Consider the following 20,000-nt stretch of genomic DNA (forward strand, 5'->3'; position numbering starts at 1 on the left):
ATGAACTCCCACGTAAACAAAATTTGTAATACATCCTTCTATTATCTTCATAACATTATGCGAATAAGAAAACATGTATCGCGTAAATCCACCGAGACCTTAATTCATGCGTTTGTGTCAAGCCGATTAGATTACTGTAACAGCTTACTCTACTCTCTATTCACGGCATGGCACCTGACTATATCTGTAAATTGATCAGTCGGAAATCATCAACTAGATATTTAGTCAGATCTAGTGAAAGAATTATGCTTGAGACTCCTACTAGATACTCTCAACACTTGGAGGAAGAGCTTTTTGTTACGCAGCCCCGAAGCTTTGGAACAATCTGCCCTGTAAAATATCTAGCCTTGACTCTCTTTCAAGTTTTAAGTGCCAGCTCAAAACATATCTTTTTAAACAAGCTTTTAATTTGTAATTCTTATACATTTTAATTCGTCGAATATTTATTGTTTACCTTGTAATTATTATTATTATTATTATTATTATTATTATTATTATTATTATCTATACATTAATTTATTATTTTTAATCATAACTGCTTGTAATTTCATTTATTTTTTATTCATTTTATTAAATTGTAAAGCGCATTTGATCATGTTCGGCATGAAAAATGCGCTATATAAGTTTTAATTATTATTTATTATATTATTATTAATAACTAACTCGTTGATAGCATTGGCGGCAAATTCTGCATGATCTAAAGCACTTTTGTTGTTCTTTATAAAACAAGGCGGAGGTATAATGGTAAAAGGTATAATGTAACTAGTCAATAAGACTCCAATCACAAGCGCAGATAATTGCAAATTCTCAAACCACCAATTCTTGCGAGCGTTAATACGGCCTTGAACAGACTGAACGGGCGAAGATTCAGTTACCTCAGCATCCTTTAAACCACGTAACTCTAACAAAAAATTGGTGTCACCTGGCTCTTCTCGCATCCCAAAAATAACGTCAGTCCCACTGATTTCACTAAGCGGTTGCTTGGCTTGGAGGCGGCATGTAGGTAGATTGCGCTGGTAACTGGACCAGGTTGCGCTGCCAAGAAGGCATTGTTGCTGGCACTAGCGGTTGAATACTTTGATCTCCAGCAACTTCTCCAGAAATGGCCAGGCCTGTTACACAGGAAGCATGTGCTCAAAGGAGTAAAAGCAGAAGATGCATTAATAAATCTGGTAGGAAAACGCCTAAAATCAGGCCTAAGCGTATTAGCTTTCTTAGCTCTATCGGCTTTTTTCTTCACTCTTTGATTTCCGACTTCCTTGAGTATCTTACGAATTCGCTTTTCATCTGTCTCATCTTCGGCAACCGGAATTTGTTTATATTCTGTTACAAAATCCCAGCCATGCAAATCTGCGAGCACTATATGTTTCATTCTAATGGCAATGGCATTCTTACCTTCCTCTAAGGCGTTCGCAGCTTCCACAAGTTTACCAGAGTGAAGCGCATCCACAGCAGAATCAATATGGCTGGCTACTTTTTCCTGATGCTGGTACTGCTCTTCGTTCCCTTTATATTTAAATGTGTGGCGAGCGAAATTTTCAAGACGAATTTTCTTAACTGCGAAGTTGATGGATTCGTCGTTCTGACGCTTAAGCTCGTCCTTGAATGAAGCGAGCTCCGTAGAAAGAAAGTTTTTTAGCTCCGAAATAGTCGGCAAAGGGGCAGTAGGAGGCTGAGAAGGATCAGCGCTAAAACCATAATGCATAGCTTGTATTTCTGGACTCGCCAACAAGTTAAGTTACAGTTCTTGGTGGCTGTCCAGAACGTGAACGTCTTCCACGATCGAAAGCAACATATTTCAGGTTTTCTAACTAACATAAAGTTAGGTTACAATTCTAGGTGGCTGTCCAGAAGGCAAGATAGTGAAAACTAGAAATTCCACTTTTTATACCGAAGTGATTAGCATATAATATATGCAGTTACATAATCATGAACAAAAGGTTAATACGAAACAATTGTTCAAAATATCTCAAGCCTTATTTCAGAAACATTGTGAATACCTTGAATTATAGTAATACTACGAACCGTAACGAACACGCTTTCCAACTACCCTTTGTTCCGTTGGAAAGCATTATTTCTTGTTCTGTATTATAAAAACGATCCCCTCGGAGGGTGGTTGGCCCCGTCGTTGAATCCGTGGACTTTGTCATTCCATCCGGATTATTTGCCCCTCCCCCTCCCCCCAATACAAAATATGTTCCGCCGTCCCTGCAGAAGTTTGCTCTGTGCACTACTTTTGACCTGAATGAACGAGCTACTTTATCTTTGTAAGGGAAAAAAAAACTTGATTATTCGGTTGTTCTGAAAAACTATTTTGAAGTTGAAAATACCACAGAATTTGTTACAAGACCACAGAGTGTGGACTAGGTTTATTTTGTATTTACGCGGAGTAAAAGCATTAGAATTCTGAAGCTGATGTATAGAGTGTACCACAATGAATCGCCACCATGCATCGCAAGATCGTCTTCGTCGTACAATTTGACAAATGGCCATCTTCTCGATATTCCACGCTTCGAATTATGGAATGTTTTATGCCCCTTTTCCTCCATGCCGAAGAGACACACCCCAGTGCTGCTTTGCCTGAGCTCTGTTTACTGGGCAACTATAAAAGACATCAAATGATTGGGCTAATATGGCTATGGGCAAAGGCCCATAGCCGCTTTTATTCAAACATCAAATTTCCTTAACAATTTTTCATAAGAAGTTTGGCCCAGTAAAGGTGTGGGCACTAAAAACGCATACACTAAAACACACTTGAAAGAAAAACCGTGGATAGGACCAGGGGAGGAGGAGGGAGTGCTAAAACAAGTCTTGCACCGCAGACTAACCGGGACGGATTGTCGAGAACATGGCTTGGAAAGTCATGTGATCAACACGAAACCCTTACAGGGGGGTCTACTGCAATACTAATATCTCCCCCGCCGGGTCCAGGCCCACTCTAAATCAAGCAATACACAAACAGAGAAAGGGACATAAAAATCCTATTTCCTGGGAAATAATCCCTTTATGCCCCTTTTCCTCCATGCCGAAGAGACACAACCCAGTGCTGCTTTGCCTGAGCTCTGTTTACTGGGCAACTATAAAAGATATCAAATGATTGGGCTAATATGGCTATGGGCAAAGGCCCATAGCCGCTTTTATTCAAACATCAAATTTCCTTAACAATTTTTCATAAGAAGTTTGGCCCAGTAAAGGTGTGGGCACTAAAAACGCCAAAAGCATATGATCACATATGCTGCCCCACCCCAGGCAAGAGCAGCACAACAAAATTGGTACCATAAAATCTAAACCCTAACCCTGAAGAGAAACAAGTATGGCAACCACCGCCCATGCCAATGGAAGCCACCTGGTTAACGGGACCGTCGCCCAGGCTAACTTAACCTATGAGAAATAAACACTACTCAATCTGCCTGGAGAGGCAGCTGCCCATGCTAACTGCACTCATCATGATAACAATAAAGATTCAGTTAATCAAACAAACCAGGCTTAAAAATACAGCCCTGCCTCCAAGGAGCAACATGGCAGGACAGTCGCCCATGCTAACTGAAACCACCATGCCTCCTCAGATAGGCATTATACCAAAGTAAACAAACAATATGTATTGCCCACTAGGCCAAATACTGCACATAAGGGGCAACAAGGTGGGACAGTCGCCCATGCTAACTTAACCCACCCTGCTGCCCTAGGAGTTAAATTACTATGTAACTTGTCTATGCTAACCCGAGAACCCTGAAGGAACCCAGTGAAGCAGCCGCCCATGCTAACTGCAGGCAACAAGTACTTGTCAAACTTAATCCTAGACCCTTAGGAAACAAGGCTTGGTACCCTTATATAACGTTGGAAAGCGTTTGATTTCCAACGACCTAGAGCCCGTATTTGGGCATCAGACAGACCTCGCTCCGCCGCATGCGAGGCAGCCCCTATACGAAAACTATGGCCCTGGTAACGAGAACGAGCCAGGCCGCACAGCTGAATAGCCCTTGAAAGGTGTTGTGAAAATTTTGAACGCGAAACAGGCAACCCATCCACTGTAACAAAAATAGGGCCTGGTCCGGTGCCTCGCAAGGCTAGATACTTGGACAATAAATCCACTGGACAAGAAGGGAGGTGACGGGAAACCACTATGGAAAAGGGGCGCTCATTATAACTATGTTTAAAATTCCCGAAAGTCACTTTAAATGCTGTCAATTCATCGGCAGCATTTAACAACTTGGTGAACTGATAAAGGTGGAGAGGAGGAGGAGCACCTTGCTTAGAAACTGATGTAATTTCTCCAATACGTAAAAAGGCATAAAAGGCCAGATAACACATAGCCTGAAATTGAATGATCTGATACGCTGAACCTTTTAGAGAGGAGGCGGCAGCAACCAGTCTGTTTAGTATAGGAAGCGTAATTGGAAGACGCGAATCTAGGCGAAAGCCTACTTTCCCATACCCCTTGAGCATTTGAGAGACATAGAAAACTTTGGAGGGGTCGGAGACGCCCATAAGTTTATGACAATAACCCAGTGCCGAGATATACGTGTTCACAGTGGAAGGGGCATAACTAGAGTTATACAAATAGGATATAAATAGGGCCATGACCGAGGGTGAAATAGAAAGTGCCAAAAAGGGGTGTTGAAATACTGAGTTATAAAAATGATGAAAAAGTTTCCAAGCACGCTGATATGTGGGGATGGACGAGGGCTGAAGACTCGAATGCAGCAGATATGAAGCTATCGATGCCAATTGAGTGGCTGTAGATGCTGAGGGATCTCTGTGGGGAATGGATGCATATGAGCTGGTGCCAGCTGCTTGAATGTCTGCAATTGTAAGCGAGACAAAGAATCAGCTAATTTGTTGTGTAAACCGGGAATATGCTTTGCTTTGAAGTGAACATTGCGACGCAAACACACTAGCACCAGCTCTCGTACAAAGAACATCAAGTCCTTATCCCGACAGGACTGTTTATTTATAACATGCACTAAAGCCTCATTGTCAGTAAAGAACAAAACACGGCGATTTTGCATCTCATGTCCCCACAGGTGCAAGCTTAACACAATAGGGTAAAATTCTAAGTATGCAATATTGCGATGCCGCCAGCTATCGGGCCATTCACCATAGCACCAATGCCTACCAAAAATAGCACCAAAACCAAGGGTGCCAGAAGCATCGGTACACAGCTGGAGTTGATGTGAATCATACCAATCATCCGAGAGAAAAAACGACCGACCATTAAATCCCGAAAGAAACGTTTGCCAAACTAACATGTCTGCTTTCACCTCTCGGGACAACCTAATGCGGAAGTGAGGGTGCACGACACCAAGAGTAAGGTCAATCAAACGGCGTAAAAAGGCCCGACCTGGAATAACTACTGAACATGCAAAATTCAGTAATCCTGTTAGGGACTGAATCTCCTCCAGACTGACCTTGTGGCGCTTAAGAAAGGCAGAAATAAGGGCTTGACACTTATCTAACTTCTCCTGTGGCAAACGAGCCTCCATTAAGATTGAATCCAGCTCAATGCCAGCAAATGAAATTATTTGGGATGGACCAACAGTTTTCTCAGGTGCCATGGGAATGCCCAAATAGCTACAGAGCAACAAAAATAAATCTAATTGTTTCCGACATAGATCCTCTGTAGGAGAAATTATTAAGAAATCATCTAACAAGTGCAGAATGTCATTAATGTGCAACTTATTCTGGGCAATCCATTCAATCGCCGTCGAAAATGTTTCAAAAGTTTTGCAGGAGCTTGAGCAACCCATTGGCATACAACGGTCATAGTAATATAATCCTCGCCAACACATTCCAAGGAGATTATAATCCTGGGGGCGAATGGGAATGATTCGAAAGGCATTTTTTATATCCGTCTTAGCCAGAAAACAAGTTGAGCCTACAGACCTGATGCGCCGAATGGCATCTTCCACTGTGGCATAAGAAACCCTTGTGTGGTCAGAAGAAATGCCATCATTCAGTGATGAACCCTTAGGAAATGAAAGGTGGTGAATTAGACGGAATTCCCCTTCGATTTTTTTGGGAACTAACCCTAGAGGAGATATGCGAAACACCGAAAAGGGCGGCGACGAAAAAGGACCAGCAAGCCTGTGGGCGTCAAGCTCCTTAGAAATTTTAGCATCCACCGCAGTGGGATTTTGCATGGCTGATAGTAAATTGTTAGAGGTACAAGAAAAGCGGGGTCCCTCGTAATGTAAGGGGAAACCCATCGTAAAACCAGTGGCTAAATATTGCGCGATTGAATTGTCATACCCAGAAAGAAATAATAGTAGGTTATTGGTTTTTACGGGTGTTGGCAAGGGCGATGGAATTGGCCTGGGGTAGGGTGAGCTGCCAGGAGACTTATTGGTCGCTCGGGCCTGGAAGGAGATCCTGGGGTTTCTTCTGAGGCCATGAAAATTACAATGGAGAGCCCGGTGGGTTCCCTCACATTTACAACATGTGTGCTTAAATGAGCAGCCAGCACAGTCACCACCCCGATGATATTTGAAGCAGTATCCCCTGGGAATACTTATAGGGGAAAATAGCTTGGTACCAGTAACTGAGGTTGGAAGTTTTTTAAGGGGGCTTTGGGACCGAAGCCAAAGCTCCCAATGGACAGAGCCCCAGGGAAGGGAAGTGGCCTGGGACTGGCGCAAGAACCTAAAGTTCTCGTCATAAAAACGCCAATTATGACCACGCACCGCAAGATCTTGAATAGTAGACCCATACTTCATGAGTCCAGGGGCCTCAATGGGGTAGCGACTGGCATAAACACCCACAAACACGTGAAAGGCCTGAAGCCAGGTATCAATAGAGCTAATTTTTTTGGGTTTGTTAAGGGGCTCCAAAGCTAAAGTAGGCGAAAGCCCTTCAGTTGATTTCTGTATGGTAAGTTGAAAATTACCATCCAGAGTAGGATTAACTAACAAGGACCCAAAGTCAATATATTCTTGCTGCCAGATCTTTGTTTTGAGCTTCATGGCAACCCTAGCATCCACAGGTAAGTTGATGGAAGTGAATGGGTCCTGTGGTCGAGGCAGTGAAGGGAACAAGCCTTGCTCACCTGATAAATCTGCCTGAACCAAAGTGACTGCTTGCTGAATGGGGTGTCCAACAACTGGAACCTCAGACTGACCCTGCGAAGCAGTAGCTAACACAGAGGGCTGCACAAATGCGGGGGCTTGACTGGGAGTAGGGCCATGTTGGGATGGAGCTGACGCAGTTGACAAGGTGACATCAGACTGCAGGGAAGAAGCACCAGAGAGAAGTGGTTGAAGCTGCCTGGTCACCTCTGTGGTCACTCTGGCTACGACTTGATCCAGGAACCCGGTAGGCAAAACTGGATCCGAGGGGGTATTGCCCACCTCTCCCTGTGCAGAGACCAAATGGTTGGCTGCCAGGGGAGCCGATTCTGCACTGGAGGAGGAGGGCGTTCGTCCTGTGGCTCTCCGCCTGCGGGCAGGAGGAGTGTCTGAGCCTGCTATAGCTTCCAAAGCTTGAGAGGAGGGGCGTTTCTGACGCACAGATCGTCTGGGAGGCATCTGAAAATGAAAAGTGGAACGCGGAGCACCAAGAAAACTTGGGGTATGGACAAGCAAGGCCAACAACAGTTGCAACAGTAGCAAGTCCCATACGAAACTTCAATGAGAATCTGGGCCTTGGGATAACAATGATAATGAGGAACAGAGCCTCACCACTAGCCTTTAATAATGAACACATTAGCAATAAACGCTCATAAGCAAATAACAAAATATACACAAGAGTCACCAAGAGCTCAATAATAGTAATAATTTCTGTTTTTGGGTTGTTTTGGCTTGTTATGTTTTGTTTTAATTAGCAATATCATACAAGAGCAACAAGGGCTCAATTATAATGACAAGTGAGCAACAGAGGCTCAGTAACAAAATCAAATAAATGAGCAACAAGGGCTTATCAGGAATTAAGAATATGGGAAAAGAGAGCAACATGGGCTCTTAAAAACAAATTTTTGAGCAGAAGGGCTCAATACACAAATCAAATAACGGAGCAACAAGGGCTCAGCAATAATCATCAATTTGGAAAAGAGAGCAACAAGGGCTCATAACAAAAATTTTGAGCAACAGGGGCTCAGTAAATATCAAAAGAAATGAGCAACAAGGGCTCATTTGATATTAAACAGTCTAAACAAGAGCAACAAGGGCTCACTAATGACAGTAATTTGAGCACCAGGGGCTCAAGAACAAAAGGAAACAATTCAGAAACAAGGAGTCAACAGTATATATGAACAAGCTCTAACTAGTTCAAATTAGACAGTTTATATATATTATTGCAATTTTTTTATTAAGGGTTTTTATTGTATGTCATTTAAGGTTTTTTTTTTTTGTTTTTTTGGTCTTATTATTATTATCATTGTTACGATTTTTGTAATAATTGTAAAATTTATTATTATTTTTGTTTGATATTACCAAAATAGTGAAGAACAGGGTCTTCGAGAATTATCTCAAGGAAGAGCCGGACCCGGGCCTAATTAACGTAAATAAAAGGGAACAGGGCCGCGTAAAAATGATAACGCAAGGGAAAAGCTTTACGGCGCAGGTGGACAGGCCAACATGCGTAAGGCCTGCAAGATGGCGCCCCGATAGCTGCGATACAACAAGTACTGCCCAGGCGAATTCACATGGACTCCGTCCGATAAATACAGGTCTCTAGATGGCTCGGAAAAACCGCGATGTTGCCAACAGAAAACATTTGGAATGGGGTCCAGAACTCCGCGAAGATATTGGTTAAGAATCAGTGCTGCATCATTGAAAATCGGAGCACGAACACGAGGGATCACCTCGCACACACTAATAACTCGAACGGCGTAGGAGTCCAGCAACAACCGAACAAACTCCTCGATCTCCGATCCAACGACCTCTGGCCGTAGATCAGAAAGGTCATTGGTGCCTATTTCCAAAATTACAGCATGCGGAGAAAGGGAAGAAAACACGCCAAGGTCATACTGGATAAGTTTTCTCACAGTGCGACCGCCGACACCGTGCAAATGAACAATGGCATCTTTCGCGAGCTTAAAAGCCTCGTCCGCCCGAGGATCGAACTGTGTGCGAAGGTCATCCCGAAGTCTCCTAATAAACGAATGACCGAACAACAGAACAGTGGGAGGGGAAGAAGCCATCTAAATGCAAATTAAGGCCAAAGAAAAAAGCCCACGCAAAACCCAGACTACACAATATAGCAGCAATCAATAGCGAAGAATAGACAAAACAAGGTACAAAACCTGCACCGGCAGCGGGATTATGCACTAAAAGCTCGATAAGAAAGGGCACCACAGCCCGATCAAAATGGCTATTACAATGAAAAAATAATCCCTACCTTAAAGTGCTAAAACAAGTCTTGCACCGCAGACTAACCGGGACGGATTGTCGAGCACATGGCTTGGAAAGTCATGTGATCAACACGAAACCCTTACAGGGGGGTCTACTGCAATACTAATATCTCCCCCGCCGGGTCCAGGCCCACTCTAAATCAAGCAATACACAAACAGAGAAAGGGACATAAAAATCCTATTTCCTGGGAAATAATCCCTTTAATAGATCGATTTGTAAGTTGGATTTGTAAGTAGTCAGTGATGTTGATTTTGGTAATGTGTGATGTAAAAAGTAAACCACCCTGCGAGCAGAGCCTCCTTTTGCCTTTTTCTTTACTGAGGAGGAGAAAAGTACGCTCTGCCCGAATCGCGTCAACTCTTTGAAGCCGCTGCAGCCCGAGCTTCTGGACTAGTCAATCTTGTTTTCTTTCGTCAAACCGGTTTTTCCAGTGCGAGAGTCCGTTTAGTGACAAAACCGATGGTTATAATTGAGCCCGCTGTACCATGAAAAACCAAGATGGCGGCGAGATCTGGCATATTAGACTTGGGTTCGAGACTGTATCCTGGCAACATGCAGCGCATATTCAATAAAGATCTTACTCGATTCATGCAGAGCCTTTCTCGAGAACGCCAAAATCGAGCAAGCAAAAGAAAGGCTCTGCTTGCAGGGTGAAAGTAAAATAATCTATTCGCGATTAACGAATACTCTATTTTGTATATAGCTCTTAGTGTATCTCAGTTTTTACCTGCTTATTCTTATTCTTGTATATAAAGTCTGCTTAACCTTAGTAATGTTAGTTTCGTAAATTGTGACTTCCAAGTTTATTATTTTTGTTTTGCAGTTGATTATTATTTGTACACGACTCCACAAGCTGATAGTATAAATTCCCATCGTGTTTAAATAAAAGGCTTTAGGTCATGCACCGCGACAGGACAATCTTTTCGTGGTCCACGGAAGTCGCTATTTGCACCGAAAGATATTCTCAGTCTAAATCGTGATCGTTAGAGATCACCTAATAAGGATTACTAACTTCTTCAATTTTCCTTACAGTCATTTTGCTTGTTGTTTGCATATTTTTTGTCTATAGCTGAGATTTTTTTATGATTACATCATCGACTGATTTCCCCTAAAGCCAAACAGGGACGTCCCAAGACGGGAACGAAAATCTTTGTGAAGTTGGTTACGAGAATTTCAGTCGTCTTCGAAATTCGTGGACCATGAAATTCCGCCATCATCAAACCACTTATCTTCAGTACATCTCATGAAGTGGTAAATTATTTTGTCAGCTCGCACGGCTCACTTGACGACAGTGATTTAAATAAACGACATACTTCAATAACTGTATGCAAAGTTTAAAGTCTTTGTTGCTGAAAAAATACTCAAAGATTGTTCTGGCGTAACAAAATGCAAAACAAATGCTGTTATTTCAATGCACTTTATTGCGCATTGTCCGTTTGATCAGTTACTCGAAAAAGAATCCGCTGCGACCTTTGGTCAAATTTAGTAAATATAATCCTAAATATCTTGACACAAACCTGCCCGTTTCACCGTGACTGTTCGGTTCAGGAACCCGTTTCTCGAAAGTCCAGAGATTTTCCGGGCCTTCTTCAGGTGTCTCGAAGAGACCATGTCTCAAAGAACACTCCGCTGCGACCGTTGCGCGGATCGAGTGGAATTTACACACCAACCTGCCCATTTCAACCTGAATGTTTTTGTTCAGTTTCCAAAAATTTATCCGCTCAAACCCTCTGAAATTAGCAAAAAAAATGTTGTTTGCTGGATCGCTAAAGCGAGTCGAAGTCAACGAGGAGTACGTCAGGGTTGCCCTCTTTCAGGGATGTTATTTGTGATTGCTATTGAGCTTTTAGCACAGTCAATCAGACACTCTGACATTATTAAGGGAATTAAGATTCAAGCTAACCAAGAAGTAAAGCTAAGTTAGTACGCGGACGACACAACCGCTCTGTTGGCAGATGTACAATCGGTTGCGAATCTCTTCGAATTGTTGACCAAATTCGAAAGTTGTTCTGGATTAAAGATAAATCAATCGAAATCTGAAATGCTTTGGCTAGGATCACTAAGTCACCGGAATGACGCAATTTGTAACCTTCGGCTCAGTCATGAACCAGTATATGCCTTAGGCGTTCACTTCTCTTATAACCACGAAACCGCTGTTAAAAAAAATTTCTTAGAAAAATTGGAACCATTAAAAAAGACCCTTAATATGTGGTCTCAAAGAGACATTTCATTACAAGGTAGAATTAACATTGTTAAAACCTTAGCTTTGTCCAAGCTTATATTTGTATGCAGCGTCTTGGAAACTCCGGAGCATTTTGCAGACGAAGTTAACAAACTAATTTTTGATTTTATTTGGAATTATAAACCGGCGAAGATTCGTAGAACAACTCTGATTAAAAGTAAAAAAGAAGGTGGCTTAGACATGAAAGATTTCTCTTTCTTCGATAAAGCGTTGAAACTTACTTGGGTCAAACGACTTTGTTCCGAAATTAATGCTCCGTGGAAGTATATTCCAATCTATTTCTTAGCCAATGTAGGTGGAATAGAGCTGTTTAATTGTAATTACGACACGAAACTTCTTAATCTTAACAAACAGATTCCATCGTTCTATAAACAAGTCATCTGTTACTGGCAAGAAATTAAGATAAGCACTCCTGGAAACAAAGAAGCTGTGCTGCAACAGATTTATAAAGGTTAATGGAAAATCCGTTTTTTACTCTAAATGGTGCCAAAACGGCATCAAGCAGATAAAAGATCTCTTCAACGTTCCGGAAAACTGTTTTTTTCCGTTTGGAGTGCTAGCCGACAAATTTTATATAAAAAGATGTCATTTTTTAACCTACCGCAGCCTTGTGTCGGCCATACCGAGTGAATGGAAAAAATGTTTGTTCAAAAATGAAAGCAATCCAACACCTGCATTATCCACATGTACTTCAAGTAGACCCCTCTCCTGTAAGACCTTATATCAAGAACTTCTCACCCGGCAAAAATTACCCAGTCCCACCGCCGAAAAAATGTTTGAACATTATAACTTTCAGCGTGACGATTTTTGTAAGATTTACCTTCTACCTTTTAAGGCTACAAAAGAAACAAAACTAATTATGTTCCAATACAAAATCATTCACCACATCTTATTTACTAACTCATTATTGTACAAACTGAAAAAAGTTTCGTCTCCGCACTGTCCATTCTGCCCCGCAATACATCAAACTGTTACACACCTGTTTGTTGAATGTGCGCAAGCGTCAATCTTTTGGTCTGAATTTCAAAATTGGATTTTGCAATTATGCAACCTTCAGTTAGATCTGTCCCCCCAAGAAGTGATATATGGAATTATTCGCCAATTGAGTCCACCATGTTTAGCTCTCAATCATCTCATAATACTCGGAAAGTATTTTCTTTATGTTAATGCACTAAATAACGATAAATCATCTCTTATTGATTTCAAAAGATTAGTGCAGGATAAGATAGAACTTGAAAAATACATTGCAGTTACCTCGGGACAACAAAAACTTTTCTTTTCTAAATGGCAGAACTTTACACACATTCTTGTTGATTGTACATAAGAGTGTTTTCCGTCAATGTACCGCATTTTAATTTTGGTTGTATTCAGTAACCTTTGCAGTTTTTGTTTGTATTGTATACTGTGCAATATTATAGCGATTGTAAGTACTTGCTACTTTTGTTTTGTATTTTATTTTATTTTTTCTTTCTACTTCGCATTGCTTTTTATGTTGTAAATTAATACGGTTTGGAAAGTACTGTAGTCATTGCACTGTTAGTATTGTAAGTATAGTAACTTTTGTTAATAAATGTTGTGTATTGAAAAAAAAAAAAAAAAAAAAAAAAAAGCGAGTCGAAGGTGAGTGCATCGCATTTCATAATAAAAAACCGTGGTGCATCACGGTACGTGATTAAGAGGTCTTTAATTTTTAACAAAGTTCTTTGCCGGGTTTTGCGATTACAATGTTTATTACTGGTAACCCGTTTTGATTCATCACTGATTTGAAGCGGAAGTTTAAGTATTGCGATTGCGTCATACGCGCTCGCTCAGCTGAAAACTCTTAACAGCATTAGTTTATAAATTTATCATGTGAACTGAATCGGAAACCATTCCTCAAATATATTCTGTCTGCAAAGTTTGTAGGCGTTGTTTAGCAATTCAAATTAGTCCTTCCATGAACTAGTCCATAGCCTTTTATCGTAAACAAATTGAATTCTGCGAAACGAAAAGAACTTGAATACGCTAGAGCATTTAAAGACAATGAGCCCTTGTTTTTAAAGAGTTGTCGACATGTTTCACGAATTTCTCGAAGCCGTTATTAAAGACGTTAAGGCAGAACCACCGACAAACGAGCATGGTTCGCGGGTCAAGGATAACTTAGAGAGAACGGTGGTTAATGACGATCAAGAAACGCCGTACAGTAAGCAGCTTCTGGAAGCCCTCGACAATGAAAACCCTGATGAAGTATTTAAGTTGATAGTCGTCGATAGGGAACAGAACGCCGAGACACTTCAAACTCTAAACGATAATGCAACAAGGCTTTGCGATTGGCTGTGCTTCCGCCAAGATGAGCAGGAAACAATGGAAAACTTTGACGAAGAGGAAAGAGAGTGGATCAAAATACTCTCCGATCCGCTGTACATCAGCTTGAAGTGGTTCTGGAGGATCTACCAGAACCCGAGTGGAAGAGAAAATGAAGAGCAAGACGTGATTGTGTCCGCTTTACGAGATTCGCATCTTCTTCAAAGGATTGCTGATAACGATCTTCACCAACACCAAAAAGAATACCAAGGGCGAGCAGATGAAATTGAAGAATTTGCCATAGCTGTTGTCGAAGGAAGCACACACGAACAACTGCGTGACATAATGGATACGCAAGGAGGAGGGTGTTTAAAGAAAAACAAACCTGAGAACTTCAGCCAAAGTTTAAGCGTCCTTAAGATTGCCGCTGACTTGAAAAGGATAAAGGTTTGTATATTTACTATTTTTTTAAGTTCAGGATCACCCAGGCAACGACAATTTGTTAGACAGGTAAGTAATTTATTCACTTCATAGTAGAAGATGGCTTTTGCACGCTCTGCGATGATTCTATGCAAATAAAATGTTTACATGCATGGATGCAGTTTTGAAAACTACAGAAAAGTATTTGTTCAGTTTCTCCCAGTAATACTTAGGAACTAAAAGCCAGCCGGCATTTTTCAATTGATAAAAAATGTGAACGCAATTAGTTTTTCAAAACAGAATAGCCGAGATTACATTTCTTTCAATTCTTACGTCAAAAGTTCACTTAAGGTAACAGGTTACTCAAAACTAACTTCGGGAATCTTAGGTCAGCTTAATTTCAGAACCGATCTTCCCCCAAAATTATTCATGGCGCTACTGCTAACTAGTCGAAAATAATGAAGATTCCTGAAGATTTGCTGCTGGTTTTACCTCTTCCCTTACGTATCCTCTTCTCTTCAAAACGATACCTAAGTTTCGAAAAGTAGAAAGGCCCGTTGTTTACTTTTAAAAAATATTATCCGCTAAGCCATCAAAGCAAATTTTGACCTTTCGAGGTTGTACATTTTTCCGATGTTTACTCTGGGATACGTGTCTTTTGCGTCACTTAGCGATAAAAAGTGTTTGGCACATCTGGCGCGTAATAGGGTTGACGCGTCACATATTCTAAAGTCTAAACTCGTGAAAGTTCATCCCTGTTTAGACAAGCACATTGCGCAGGATGACTATTGTTCTCTGGACATTACTTGCAGTGCAGTCAAAATTATAGATCATTTAAATTAGCGGCCAAGTGTGACTAGAGTTGTTCTCATTGCTTAAAGATCACTCGCGCTTTCTCCCACACGGAGTTACTGATTTGCTCATTAACTTTTCAGGGCGGAGCTAAGAAACAAAAGACCTTCCAATTCATTGTTTGCGCTAAACAGTGTTTTCACTCACGTGATCATTAACCTTGTTTTCCCACCGAAACAAAAGAAAACGTTTGCATGACAATAGAGCTCATTTCCTGGAGGATTAACTGATTGGAGTGTAATGTGAAGTGCTAGTTTTGTACCCCATATGAACCATGTGAGCGTTAGCGCTACTAATGGAAATGGGCCCACACAAGGACAGAGAAAAACTCTGACCAGGGTGGGAATTGAACCCACGACCTTCGGGTTCGATCACCGCTGCTCTACCGACTGAGCTACAAGGTCAGACGGGAGCAGGCCGTGGGAACTGAAGATGTTAAAGTCACTGCAATGAATATGTACAAGTACAAGGAAGGGTTACGTTTTTTTAGAAACGTTGGCCGTGTAGCACTTATATTTCAACAGACTTAACTGACTAGAGTGTAATGTGAAGTGCTAGTTTTGTACCCCATATGAACCATGTGAGCGTTAACCCTACTAATGAAAGTGGGTCCACACAAAGGCCAGAGAAAAACTCTGACGATTAGTTTGGTACACGAACACGGTCGCCGTTCCATTGTTTAAATGAACGAAGTGATATATGAAATAAATCATAAATAGAACAGCGGATAGGATATGAAATCAAGTGAAGCTATGATACTTGCAGTTATGGACGCAATTTTAGCAATTGCGTAGAGAAGCCTGGAAACTTTAGGACTTCAGAGGGGTTTGAACCCGTGACCTCGCGATACCGGTGCAACGCTCTACCCAACTGAGCTATGAAGCCACTGACATTGGGAGCTGGTCATTTGTGGGTTCCAATTTTCCCGTGAGGAATGAATCACTGAACGAAATGATATATGAAACTAGATGTTTCTGTGAAGCATACACTGGCTTGCCTGTGGTACGTGCTACAGAAAATCAGAAGGCACTGAATTGTGTGGTATTGAAATACAGCATTCCAGTCTCTGAAGAATAACAAATAAAAGAGAAGCGAGAAACATTGGCTTCTGGGCTGACATGTTGATAATTTTCAAGTTCCCTCACAACTTCTTTTCACCACAAGTGTGCCCTATGAGCATCCGAAAACTTTGTAATACTAAACTTCACTGAAGTCAAGCCCTGTTTCGCGGGGTTAGTGTTGGGATGGGAGACCAAAACAATAAACCCCTCATAAAAAAACAGAAACATCTGACCGAAAATACTATTAACGCTAACAAATGCGAACTCAGCAAGGTACAGATTCTGTTAGCTTGCTTTATGCAAAACAAATATTGATGAAAAAGCAAATAAATATTGATACACAGTTTTCAGAAAGAGCAGAAGGAAGTTTCCCGGACGGTCGATCGAGAATAAAATATTTACGAGATGAAAACAACATTAATTTTGAACCGTGAATATAGAATATAAAAAGTTACGATCAGCGACAAACATGTTGGGAGATTTTTGCTACGTTCAAATAAATCGCAAAATCAAAAGTGGCATGGCCGGAATTCAGCGGGCGCCGTGATTAAGTTACCGCGGCATGTTTACTCGCCAAACAGTGAAGCATCTCTGTCAAGTGTTATAAAGTTTGACAATGAAATGAGCGAAGTCAAAACAAAGATGACAATCGCCCAACTCTTGTTTATGCAAAGTCAAAATTTACTCTCCAAGACGCGTACGACGTTATTTATCACCAGGTATTCCATCATTTTGGAAATAGCAGCTACTTTATTATTCATCTGCGTCACAAGTTTTCACTGATTTTGGGGCTCATTTTGTTGAAACTCAAGCACGCTTCCAACAGGCCTGTGAACCCTTCCTGCTTACAGAGCAATACTAAAAAACTTCTCCCATATCACATTTGAACCTTAACCTCGAAAATTCAATACACAACATGATATTATAATTCACAAAGGCAGAAAATACCACAGAATCCTTTTCCAGCGAAAATTTTATTGAAACAAACAACATATTTGCTCTTAGAGGCGAAAACCTCTTCCTATTTGATTGCGTGCGTGAAGACAAGAAACTCAATTGTGTCAAATTACCATGTACTTCAGGTAAATACTGCTCACTTTGATTTCGTCTCGACGGGCGATAGATTGTTGTCGAAGTCCAGTACTCGTCGCTTTTGAGATTCATGCCTAGTTTATCCAACTGACTTTCCATTATTGAGCTCCATTAGGGTATATTTTGTTTAAGGATCCACTAAAACGTCATTCGCGTTGCATGACTTTCGACGCCATTGCAGGCTAAGTTAATGATTCTACTGTGTCCACCAGAGAAATCTAGGCAGTTCCACTACCCTCTCGATCCTAAGAAAATACGCACAGAAGGCTCTATACACAAAGACACCACTTACCAGGGGAGTGACAGGCAAGACTTTTACCGACACGCAAAAAAAAAAAAAAAAGAAAACAAACAAACTAAACGCAGACCTCGACTGGGTTAGCCCATAGGCAACCCAGTAATAAATCATATACTGAACTGCGGATATGAAATCAAGTAAAGCTATAATCCTCGCAGTTCAGTATATGATTCATTTCATATATCATTTCGTTCATTGATTCATTCCTTATGGGAAAATGATAATCATTTCCCAACGTCAGTGGCTTTATAGCTAAGTGGGGTAGAGCGTCGCACCGGTATCGCGAGGTCATGAGCTCAAAGTCCGTAGAAGTCCTGAATTTTTCAGGCTTGTCTGCACAATTCCTAAAATTGCTTCCATAACTGCGAGGATCATAGCTTCACTTGATTCCATTGTTTAGGAACACTAACATGGCCACCGTGACGTCACGTGGGAACACTCTATTGTTTCTCGTATGACCCTTTGAACTTTCGAATTTGTAAAGACTATTTCCAATGTCGCAAAATGCCGGTTTTATGATTTCCCGCTTAAGATTCGCTTATTTCTTCGAAACACAAACAAAAGCAAAATATCTGCTTTTGTTGGACTGAAATTAGCTCTTGGCGAAAAAGATAACTCCAGAAAATGTCAAGCGTCGCACACAAGTCGATTCATTACTTAACGGAGAGACACATGTCAAGCGAGATTAAGATTGTTGGCCTGAAGTTGTGAGCAAACGCGTGTTTTTAGTGCAGTGTATAGCAAAATGGGCGAGCTTGCAAGAACGATTGTTTCACAATTGAGCATAATTGAGCTGGGCAATTTGTTACGTTGTTCGCGAGCGAATGTAAAATGAATGTAACTTTCAGTGTGTTTCAGATTCGGAGAACTGTAATTGCAAAAGACTTAACTATTATATAGTGTAATGTGAAGTGCTAGTTTTCTACCCATATGAACCGGGTAAGCGTTAGCGCTACTAATGGAAATGGGCCCACACAATGACAGAGAAAACCTCTGACCAGGGTGGATCATGGTGGGTCACCCTGGTCAGAGTTTTTCTCTGTCGGTCTAATCCACAACAGCACTTTAATGGTAGGCAGATCTTCTAATTCGCTGAACCATTAACATACCTTACTGGCTACGTCCCCCTGGAATACGTCGTCTCAGCCCAGTCCGGTCCAGCGGTGCACAATTCTTGCAGCAGGATTTTGGCTAAAAACCCAACTGGATCAAATATCTTGGCTATCTTCTTGAGGAAATTCCTTTAAGTAAGCGGAAAGATTTTCTCCGGAGCATTTGCTTTAAACATGAAAACGTCTTCTTCTCGCAACCACATGATACCAAGTGTTCTAACCATCGGTCGTCCATCACTCGTTAAGTGGACTGCCGATGCTCTACTCTCATTGCGTATCCTTTCGAGAAATTGGCTGAATTTGATAGCCATTTGTGGGCTTTCATCCCAGCCTTAGGCCAGAGCTTGTCTTCTCTCCTTTGCCACTGAATCCATACTGTCGTCCATATCAGTTGACTTTAGGACTGTCTGTGCGTCCATTGGAAACTCATTTCTGTGCTTTTCAGCTGTTTCTGAGCGAGAAATTGAGCTTGGAAGGGTGAGGAATTTACTCCAAAAACAATTCGATTGAGCTCGTATTTTTCAGGTGCTCTCTCTTGATTTAAAGTTCTCCACAGAAAACGCTGATATGGTCGATCTTGTGGGGTGACCTAATTCTCAAATACATCTTAACGGTGTCACACATTAACGTCACGGGGTTTCTTCGAAAACGAAGTAAAGCATCTGTCAATTGTCTCTGCAATTTTGGCCCTTGGTAAAAGGAAACTCCTTCGAACTTGGGGGAAGCATAGCATACGATGCGAGTCTTTGTTGTTGTTGTTCGGTCTGGTCTTACTACAGGTAAGTGGGGCAAATACCACTTTTTCGGAGGGCTCTTCTCCTCTGATGGGTCTACTTTGCGGATGTAACCCTTCTCGAGGTACTGATTGATATGGTTGATGTGGGCTTCCCCCACTTCTGGATTCTTCAGCAACCGCTTTTCAGTTTTAAATAGTCGTCGCAGTGCCATTTCGTAATTGTCTGGTGGTACAGGTTTGTCATCTATCCAGAAAATTGCCACTTGATATCCGCCATCGACGTATCTGATGGACTCCTCTAACTTCCCTAAGGCTGTTTTCTCATCCGCGGTCAATACAAGGAACTCTGTTCATATCCCACTATTTTCAATTTCCCAGAATCTTCGAAGCAAGTCGCTTATTTCGTAAGATTCTTCTCGCTGCTCTTTGACAAAATATGTGTGCGTAAAACTGGTCTGCAGATCTTCGCTTATCCTGCCATTAGTGGGTCCTTAGCAAGTCCAAGTACTAGGGAAGGTTACGTTTTTGCAAACGTTGGCCGTGTAGCACTTATATTTCAA

General features: G+C 41.4%; 2 protein-coding genes and 1 pseudogene across 2 annotated transcripts in view; 1 reads left to right on the forward strand and 2 right to left on the reverse strand.

Annotated features, from left to right (window-relative positions):
- Positions 1 to 4,715: 4,715 nt before the first annotated feature.
- LOC137991949 (uncharacterized) lies at positions 4,716 to 5,555 on the reverse strand. Its single transcript, XM_068836976.1, has one exon. The coding sequence runs from the start codon at positions 5,553 to 5,555 to the stop codon at positions 4,716 to 4,718; it is 840 nt and encodes a 279-aa protein (XP_068693077.1).
- A 6,919-nt stretch (positions 5,556 to 12,474) lies between these two features.
- Positions 12,475 to 20,000, forward strand: part of LOC137993667 (short transient receptor potential channel 4-like) — a 34,959-nt gene continuing 27,433 nt past the window's right edge. Inside the window, exon 1 of the mRNA XM_068839634.1 lies at positions 12,475 to 14,316. Coding sequence (XP_068695735.1) covers positions 13,639 to 14,316 — 678 coding nt within the window. The 5' untranslated portion in view covers positions 12,475 to 13,638. The remainder of the gene's footprint in view (positions 14,317 to 20,000) is intronic.
- Positions 19,102 to 19,652, reverse strand: LOC137987945 (uncharacterized; annotated as a pseudogene).

Source organism: Montipora foliosa, chromosome 2 (assembly GCF_036669935.1).
Source record: "Montipora foliosa isolate CH-2021 chromosome 2, ASM3666993v2, whole genome shotgun sequence".
Taxonomy (NCBI): Eukaryota; Metazoa; Cnidaria; class Anthozoa; order Scleractinia; family Acroporidae; genus Montipora; species Montipora foliosa.

Excerpts from the sequence above, each read along its gene's own strand:
- LOC137991949 (XM_068836976.1), bottom strand. The coding sequence starts at position 5,555 with ATGGCACCTGAGAAAACTGTTGGTCCATCCCAAATAATTTCATTTGCT.